General features: G+C 58.4%; 1 protein-coding gene across 9 annotated transcripts in view; it reads left to right on the top strand.

The window, feature by feature from the left end:
- PELP1 (proline, glutamate and leucine rich protein 1) overlaps window positions 1-7,824 on the top strand; it is a 51,181-nt gene extending 43,357 nt beyond the window's left edge. For 8 of the 9 annotated variants that reach the window (XM_010847375.1, XM_010847380.1, XM_010847377.1 and 5 more), the window contains 12 exons: window positions 1,420-1,479; window positions 1,797-1,947; window positions 2,143-2,272; window positions 2,354-2,441; window positions 2,860-2,948; window positions 3,026-3,142; window positions 3,258-3,405; window positions 3,510-3,669; window positions 4,273-4,328; window positions 4,453-4,659; window positions 4,754-6,163; window positions 6,261-6,407. In XM_010847375.1, coding sequence (XP_010845677.1) covers window positions 1,420-1,479; window positions 1,797-1,947; window positions 2,143-2,272; window positions 2,354-2,441; window positions 2,860-2,948; window positions 3,026-3,142; window positions 3,258-3,405; window positions 3,510-3,669; window positions 4,273-4,328; window positions 4,453-4,659; window positions 4,754-6,163; window positions 6,261-6,353 — 2,709 coding nt within the window. In that variant the 3' untranslated portion in view covers window positions 6,354-6,407. Of the gene's footprint in view, window positions 1-1,419; window positions 1,480-1,796; window positions 1,948-2,142; window positions 2,273-2,353; window positions 2,442-2,859; window positions 2,949-3,025; window positions 3,143-3,257; window positions 3,406-3,509; window positions 3,670-4,272; window positions 4,329-4,452; window positions 4,660-4,753; window positions 6,164-6,260 lie in introns of all 9 variants that reach the window. The other variant, XM_010847376.1, reaches the window with a different exon arrangement.
- The last annotated feature ends 969 nt before the right edge of the window (window positions 7,825-8,793 follow it).

The raw sequence follows: 8,793 nt of genomic DNA, 5'->3' as shown, positions 1-8,793 counted from the left end.
GCCGGCCAGGAGCCCAGGGGTTGGTTGCTGCTTTTGGTTTGAAGTGTTCAGAACCCTGCCCCACCAGATGTGAGAGTGCTGCCCGCGTCGTTGGAGGCCTCATACCCTGGGGTCAGCCGTCACAGTGCTGTCTGTCTCCCCTGGGAAACCAGGTGTGGTTCCCGCCCCAGGGCGGCAGCAGGGAGCCCTGGAGGGTGGCTCCTGATTCACTCTGCTGGGCTCTGCGCCGGCTTCCCCCTGCTGTCTGCCTTGTTTTCTGGAAGTTGACTTTTGACCCCGGTGGGGTCCATACACACTCGCCTGGGATTTAAGGCCCAGCCTGCTTCTCCATGGGCCCCGTGGGAGACTATTGCTCTCCTCACTGTGTTGGCCCCTCCATCTCCTTACCTGGCTCCTCCAGTTTCTCCCAAGCCCAGCTCAGTCCCTCCAGAGCCACCCTCTTTGGTTCCAGGTCATGATATTTCATACATTTGCCTTCCTGTTACACCCGCTGAAGGTGGAAATCTTCTGCTTCAGTGTTCTTCTTTTTGTGCCACGGATCTCTTCTCTGGATGTTTTTCAATTAGTAAAATACGTGGAATTGCAGGGAAAGTGTGATAGAATGCACATCTTTGTTAACATGTCAAGTAACAGAATCCAGCAGCAGGTCTGATGAGTCCTGAAGTTTCATGATAGTGATGCCTGTGAATGAGATGCCTGTTGACAGCTGTAATGTGAAGTGAAAGTGAATGATTCTGCTGGTAACAAAGGGACTGCTAATACTACTATAAATGGAGACTTAGTCTCCATTTATAATTGAAAGAAAAATTTACATTTTATTTATAGGCAAGTGAAAATGATTTTTTAAAAAAACTTCCCGTCCATGTTCACAAATCTCTTTGATTCTGCCCCCAGATAAGTGGGGCCCCAGTTACATGTTGCCTCGTGGGTGCTGCCAAGCAGCAGGCAGGTCTTGTTGACTGACTGACCAATCACTGCTCTCAGCTCACTGCCCCCATCTTACTGGTCTACCTTCCCTTCTCTGTCTACTACATGCTACTCTCACCGCTCCCAGCCCCGGCCCGGTGCTCCTGGTGTGAGCTGGCAGGGAGTTGGGGTATGGAGGCACCTGCTGTTCAGTGCTGTGTCCTCTTGGCTTGAGGGTGCTGTCACTCTGCAAACATTGGAGGAGGGGCCCCGTGGTCTGTGGGGCACAGCCCCAGAGCAGGGAGGCTGAGGACAGGGGCTGACGTTCATTTTCTACAAGTGTGCGTCTGCCCCTGGGCACAGCACCCCAGAGGGTGTGCTGCTTCCTCGTCTGCAGGAAAGAGAAGGGCCTGAGATCCTGGGCCTGGACCCTGCTGCCGGGATGGCCGGGGCTCTGTCTCTGGCCCTAGAAGCTGACTCCCCAGCCTCCTCCTCTCTCTCCCCATGATCCAGGGCAAGCTGGCCTCGTTTTTCCTCTCGCGGGTGGATGCCTTGAGCCCTCAACTCCAGCAGGTAAGGGGAAGGAGGGAGACAGTGGGGAGCCTGGGGTCTGAGCTGGTGCTTCCCCCCACCTCTTGTTTTCTTGTTTTTCTATTTTTCTATTCTTGTTTTCTATTGCCGCTTTTCTCTGCATTTTCATTCCCCTCCCTGTCAACGCGCAGTACACACCAGTAGGGGCTTCTGCCTCCCGGTCTCTATCTGTGTCTTTCTGCCTCTTCCATTCCATCTCCCCTCCTAGTGCTCTGACCTCCATCTTCCTGGGCGCTGGTGGGGTTGGGATCCACGGCTGGGCTGATTCCCACCTGATCGGGACCCCCTCTCTCTGGCAGTTGGCCTGCGAGTGTTACTCCCGGCTGCCGTCTCTGGGGGCCGGCTTCTCCCAGGGCCTGAAGCACACGGACAGCTGGGAGCAGGAGCTGCGCAGCCTGCTGGCCTCTCTGCATAGCCTGCTCGGGGGCCTGTACGAGGGCGCGGAGGCGGGTAGGGCCCGCCCGGCTGACACTCTGGGACGGGGGATGAGGGGTCCTGGGGGGGCGGTGAGGGGACCAGGGGAGACTGGTCCAGAGAAGTGGGGCTGCTGATTTCTAGGCAAAAGGCAGTAGGTAGAATATGGGTGGGTCCTCCACCTGAATGGAGGCAGGGCTGGCGAGTAAAAGTGGCTGTGTGTCTGTCCAGCACCCATGCAGTATGAGAGCCCTGGGGCAGAAACGTTGCTGTCCTCCTCAGAAGACGCGGACGCCCACACCCTTCTCCGGCTTCGGCAGAGGTTTTCGGGGCTGGCCCGCTGCCTGGGGCTCATGCTCAGGTGCGTGAAGGAGTGAGGAGGGAGGCGGAGAACCGCACTGGGGACCCCACGCTGAGGGTCTCCCTGCTTGATCCTCTCCAGTTCTGAGTTCGGGGCGCCCGTGTCCGTCCCCGTGCAGGACATCTTGGATCTCATCTGCCGGACCCTCAGCGTCAGCGCCAAGAATGTCGTGAGTGGAGCCGGCCCCGCTGGTGGCCCCTCCCTGGGACCCTGGGTGGCCGGGCAGGCAGGCAGGGGCTCCCACAGCGTGTGGTCCTGACTCGTCCAGCTGCTCTTACGCCTGCGCTCCTGACCCGCGCCCACCAGCGTGGATGGGCTCCCGTGCTGCGGGAACACTTGGAGCAGGTGCTTCCCCAGCCGACAGTGAGCTGGGCATCCACTGAGTCAGCGCCGAAGGGTTCGGCCTCCCTGCCCCGTCCTCCTTCCCCAGTCTGTTGAGGACGGTGGTTTCGTCCTTTCGGGGGAGTTGGGGCCGGGGGTGGCTTCCTTACTTGCGTGTATGCAGTCTTTCGCCTCCACCCTGTCTCCGTTTCCAAACTCCCAGTCTCACTCTCTTCCTCCACTCCTTATTTGCTGTTTTTTCCCAGAGTCTGCTGGGAGACGGTCCCCTGCGGTTGCTGCTGCTGCCCTCTCTCCACCTCGAAGCCCTGGACCTGCTCTCGGCGCTCATCCTCGCGTGAGTGGGTGACAGGAAGTGGTGCAGGGTTTGGGACGTGCTGGGAGCAGGGGTCACCATTCTGTCTTCGCCCCCAGGTGTGGAGCACGGCTCTTGCGCTTCGGGGCCCTGATCAGCCGCCTGCTTCCCCAGGTCCTCAATGCCTGGAGCATTGGGAGGGAGAACCTCGGACCGGGCCAGGAGAGGCCCTACAGGTGACCATCCAGGAAGGGAGTAAAAAGGAGGGGGTGGTGGTGGTGACTCGGTGCTGCCAGGCTGGGAGTGGGGACGTGGCCTCCCTCTCACAGGCACCCTCTGCGCTCCCTGCAGCACCGTGCGGACCAAGGTGTACGCCGTCCTGGAGCTCTGGGTGCAAGTGTGCGGGGCCTCGGCGGGGGTGCTGCAGGGGGGCGCCTCGGGGGAGGCCCTGCTCTCCCACCTGCTCAGCGACATCTCCCCGCCGGCGGATGCCCTCAGGGTGAGAGGGGCCTCCCAGCACCCCTGGTCCTCACCCGATCCAGCCTCCCGACCACCCTGCCTTCCTGCTGGCTGGTGTATGATCCGTGTTCCCTCCCCCGCCAGCTGCGCAGCCCCCGGGGGAGCCCTGATGCAGGTTTGCAGACCGGGAAGCCCAGTGCCCCCAAGAAGCTAAAGCTGGATGTGGGGGAGGCCATCGCTCCGCCCAGCCACCGGAAAGGGGACAGCAATGCCAACAGCGATGTGTGTGCAGCTGCGCTGAGAGGTGGGTGAGGCCTGTGCCCTGCACCTTGGGGCTGGGAGGGTCTGGAGACACTTGGAGGGGCCGGGTGTCCTGGTGGAGGGAGTAGGAAACACGCAAAGCCGGCTAAGAGCCTGCCGAGGGGCTGCACTCCCCCAGGGCTGCAGGTGGGGCCTTGGGTCCTGCTGTTGGACGGGGTGCTGGTGTTGACCCGCCCCTCCAGGTCTCAGGCGTCGTCTTTGCACATCCTCTGTCCACAGCGCGTGCTCGTGTGTCCTGGAGGGCGGGGGAGAAAGAGGATGAGACCCCTGCCCTGCGGAGCTTGCACGCCCCAGGCCTGCTGCTGGAAGCAGAAGTGACTTTCTGTTGGGGCCCACGTGTGCACTGCCCTCCAGCCTCCTGTGTGGGGCAGCGTCAGCGCTCCCCATGTGTAAATGCACGTTTATAATGTATCTCCATGTGAATTACATAACGTTCACAGCTTTGTGTAGTAGAGGTCCACTCATCAGCCCCATTTTATAGTTGAGAAAATAGGAGTCACGTGACTTGCCCCAGGTGGGCTGGGCAGAGCGGACACTCCCCTGGCTGCCCATCGTGTCAGCCTCTCACACTTGTCTCCTTCCCCAGGCCTCAGCCGGACCATCCTGATGTGCGGGCCTCTTATCAAGGAGGAGACTCACAGGGTGAGGGGAGCCTGGTCCCCACTGGAAGGGGTACTGGTGGGGGTTCATTCGGACCTGGGTGCAGGCCCTGAAGAACGGGCGGGTCGTCTGGCGGCGTCTGCAGGTGTGCACTCTGTCATTCCAGCGACTGCACGAGCTGGTGCTCCCCCTGGTCATGGGTGTCCAGCAGGGCGAGGCTCTCGGCAGCTCCCCGTACACCAGCTCCCACTGCCGCCGGGAGCTCTACCACTTGCTGCTGGCCCTGCTGCTGGCGCCGTCTCCTCGCTGCCCACCACCCCTCGCCTGCGCGCTGCGGGCCTTCTCCCTGGGCCAGCGAGAGGACAGCCTGGAGGTAACCACTGTGTGGGCCGCGTCCACCGCGGTGTCCCCTGCCCAGTACCGTGACAGCCCGCGTCCTGATCCTTTCTCGCCCCTTCTTCTCCCAGGTCTCCTCTTTCTGCTCAGAAGCCCTGGTGACCTGTGCGGCTCTGACCCACCCCCGAGTTCCTCCCCTGCAGTCTGTGGGCCCCACCTGCCCTGCCCCGGCCCCAGTCCCACCTCCGGAGGCTCCAGCTCCCTTCAGGGCTCCAGCCTTCCACGCCCCAAGCCCCCTGCCCTCAGCAGGCCCCATGCCTTCTGCAGGCCCTATGCCCCCGGTGGGCCCCCTGCCCCCCACACGCCCTGGACCTCCAGCCACAGCCAACCACTTGGGCCTGTCTGTGCCAGGCCTGGTGTCTGTACCCCCCCGGCTCCTTCCTGGCCCTGAGAACCACCGGGCAGGCTCCAGTGAGGACCCTGTCCTGGCCCCAAGTGGCAGTCCCCCACCTACCATCCCCCCAGATGAGACTTTTGGGGGGCGAGTGCCCAGACCAGCCTTTGTCCACTATGACAAGGAGGAGCCGTCCGATGTGGAAATCTCCTTGGAGAGTGACTCTGATGACAGCGTGGTGATCGTGCCTGAAGGGCTGCCACCCCCGCCCCCGCCTTCCTCGGGCACCACGCCCCCTCCAGTAGCCCCCGCTGGGCCACCTGCAGCCTCCCCTCCTGTGCCCGCCAAGGATGAGCCAGAAGAGCTGCCTGCAGCCCCAGGGCCGCTCCCGCCCCCTCCCCCGCCTCCTGTTCCGGGCCCGGTGACGCTGCCACCACCCCAGCTGGTGCCGGAAGGGACGCCTGGTGGGGGAGGCCCCCCAGCCCTGGAAGAAGACATGACGGTCATTAACATCAACAGCAGTGATGAGGAGGAGGAGGAAGAAGAGGAGGAGGAGGAGGAAGACGAAGAGGAGGACGAGGAGGAGGATTTTGAGGAGGATGAGGAGGAGGAAGAGGAGTATTTTGAGGAGGAGGAAGAGGAGGAAGAAGAGTTTGAGGAGGAGTTTGAGGAGGAGGAAGGTGAGCTGGAGGACGAGGAGGACGAGGAGGAAGACGAGGAGCTGGAAGAGCTGGAAGAGGTAGAGTTCGGCCCGGCAGGCGGGGAGGTGGAAGGAGGAGGGCCTGCGCCCCCGAGCCTGCCTCCGGCGCTGCCCCCTGCCGAGTCTCCCAAGGGGCCTCCGGAGCCAGGACTGGAACCCGGGCTGCTGTTGGAAGTGGAGGAGCCAGGGACCGAGGAGGCACCTGGGCCCGAGACGGCCCCCATGCTGGCCCCTGAGGTGCTCCCCTCCCAGGGGGAGGTGGAGAGGGAAGGGGGGAGCCCCCCTGCAGGGCCACCGCCTCAGGAGCTTGTGGAGGAGGAGCCCTCTGGGCCACCAGCCCTGCTGGAAGAGGGGGCTGAGGGTGGGGGTGACAAGGTATCACCCCCCCCAGAGGCGTCTGCAGTGGAAGAGACAGAGGTGGAGGCGGCAGCTCTCCCCCCGGAAAAGGTGAGGGGGCCTGGCGGGGAGGAGGGGTGGGAGCGACACGCATCCTGACCTGGTCTGTGCCTGCAACTGTTCTGAACTTTTTGTTTGCCCTTGGAAGGAGCAGGGTGACACTGCTGCCATGCTGGCCGACTTCATTGACTGCCCCCCGGACGATGAGAAGCCGCCCCCTGCCTCTGAGCCTGACTCCTAGCCCGCCCCACCTCGCCCTCTTCTTTTCCAATAAATTCACATCCTTCAATAGCAATGGCTGCTTCTGCCTTTTGCCACCATGCTGTCCCCAGGCAGAGGCCAGGTGTCTGCTGGGCTTGGCTTGTACCCATAGTGTTTCCCAGGCGTCCTGTGAGCCCCGCTGTCCATAGAGGAGCCATTGACCTACAGGGGCTGCTCTACAAGCCAGTGTCAGAAGTTCAGCGCGTTGGCCCGCTGCTCCTGCTACACTAAGTGTGTGCTCGGTTGCCTGGAGAAGTGAGCAGCCCTGCTTCTGCTAGTCCGGGCGGCAGGGCTGTGATGGGATGTATGAGACTGAGTATCCCAGTGAGTGAACCTGTTATAACACACACACACACTGCCTTGGTCTAAAAGAGTAGACTGAGTGACTGATAGAAGTTTAGAAAGTTATGATACGGTATAGAGTTTAGTCAGGGACTCCTGTGAATTGGAACCGGGGCGTCCTAAATTAACAAGGGGCATCCACCATGGGTATGGACGATGCATGCTAGGGCTGGTCCTTGCAGTGACAGTACCCCCGACAGGAATCTGACAAGCTCACTGTCGGCCTTCCTACCTGCTCTTGAGGTTTGTACGTTTCCCAGCCAGGATCTGATCCCTCTGAGCGTTGGGAGGCTACAGATCCTAGGACTTGGGGTGCCTATGTGAGCATCAATACAGCAGTGTGTATGTGAGACAGTATCGAGGCTTATGGGCTTGAGGTAGGTGCCTTGTGGGTTTTTTCAGCCTGTGAACGTAAGTGCCTTGGAAGTGCAGAAAAGGGAGTGACTTCCTAGCTGCATGTATCCTGAACAGCCTCTTTGAGAAGTGACATCTGAGCTAATTTGTGGAAGATTAAGTAGATGTTTAAAAAATATTCCTGCCCTCCCTTCCCTAACCCGCCAGAAGGGAGGAGATAAGATGGAGTAGAAGGACTGGAGCTCACTTCCTCTCATGAAAACAACAAAATCACTGCTCGCTGCTGAACAACCATTGACAAAACGAACTTAAAAACAATGCCGTATATGCAAAGAAGAAAACAAGATGGTGGGCGGGGTGCTCATGTATGCCTGGTGGATGACCCACAAACTGGAAGATAATTATACATCTCAGACCCACAGGAGAGTTCTGAGCCCCATGTCAGCTCCCCAGCCTGGGGGTCTGGTATTGTGAGGAGCCCCCAGAGCATTTGGCTTTGAAGGCCAGTGGGGCATGAGTGCAGGAGCTGCACAGGACTGGAGGGAGCACACAAGTTCTCACGGGCACTGCGACCCAGGGCACAGGCTGTAACTCCATAGGAGCCTGGGCGAGACCTACCTGTGGGTCTTGGAGGATCTCCTGGGGAGATGGGGGTCGGCTGTGGCTCACTGGGGGAACAAGGACACGGGTAGCGGAGGCCCTAGGGAATGTTCATTGATGGGAGCTCTCTCAGGATCAATGGAACAGGATAGAAAGCCTGGAAATAAACCCACACACCTATAGTCAGTTAATCTATGACAATGGAAGCAAGAATATACAATGGAGAAAAGACAGTTCTCTTCAAAAAGTGGTGCTGGGAAGACTGGACAGCTAGATGTCAAAGAATGAAACTAGAACATTAATGTCACACACAAAAGTAAATGGATTAAAGACCTAAATGTAACATCAGATACTGTAAAACGGGTCTGCAACCTCCAGGATCTACTGCCTGATGATCTGAGGTGGAGCTGATGTAATAATAGCAGAAATAAAGTGCACAATAAACATAAGATGCTTGAATCATCCTGAAACCACTGCCCACCCCCAGGCCGTGGGAAAACTCTTCCACAAAACTGGTCCCTGGTCCAAAAAGGTTGGGGGCTGCTGCTGTGAAACTTAGAGAAACGGAGAGGCAGAACACTCTTTGACATAAATCACAGCAAGATCTTTTTGGATCTACCTCCTAGAGTAATGGAAATAAAAACAAAAAGAAACCAATGGGACCCAATGAAACTTAAAAGCTTTGGCACAGCAAAGGAAATTATAAACAGAAAACCCTTGCAATGGGAGAAAATATTTGCAAACGAAACGACCGACAAAGGATTAATCTCCACAATATTCAAACAACTCATGTAGCTCAATATCAAAAACAAAAAACCCCAAACCAACCCAATCAAAAAATGGGCAGAGGATCTAAACAGACATTTCTCCCAGGAAGACATACAGATGGCCAAGAGGTACGTGAAAGTAATGTCTTGCCACATTTGTTACATTCTGAATTCCTGTATGTGCGTATTTGGGTCTATTTTTTGACCTTGTGTTCTATTCCATTGATCGCCCTGTGCATGCTTATTTATTGTGGCTTTATGACATGTTCCAATATCCGGTAGAAAGAGTAGGTTATTAAATTGGTGTTAAGCAGGGTAGCAATGCCAAAGAATGTCAAACTGCTGCACAACTGCACC

The sequence above is a fragment of the Bison bison genome, unplaced genomic scaffold (genome assembly GCF_000754665.1).
Source record: "Bison bison bison isolate TAMUID 2011002044 unplaced genomic scaffold, Bison_UMD1.0 scf7180017864249, whole genome shotgun sequence".
NCBI classification, from domain to species: domain Eukaryota; kingdom Metazoa; phylum Chordata; class Mammalia; order Artiodactyla; family Bovidae; genus Bison; species Bison bison.
The sequence above is the reverse complement of the archived record's forward strand: the minus strand, read 5'-3'. Positions and strand labels throughout refer to the sequence as shown.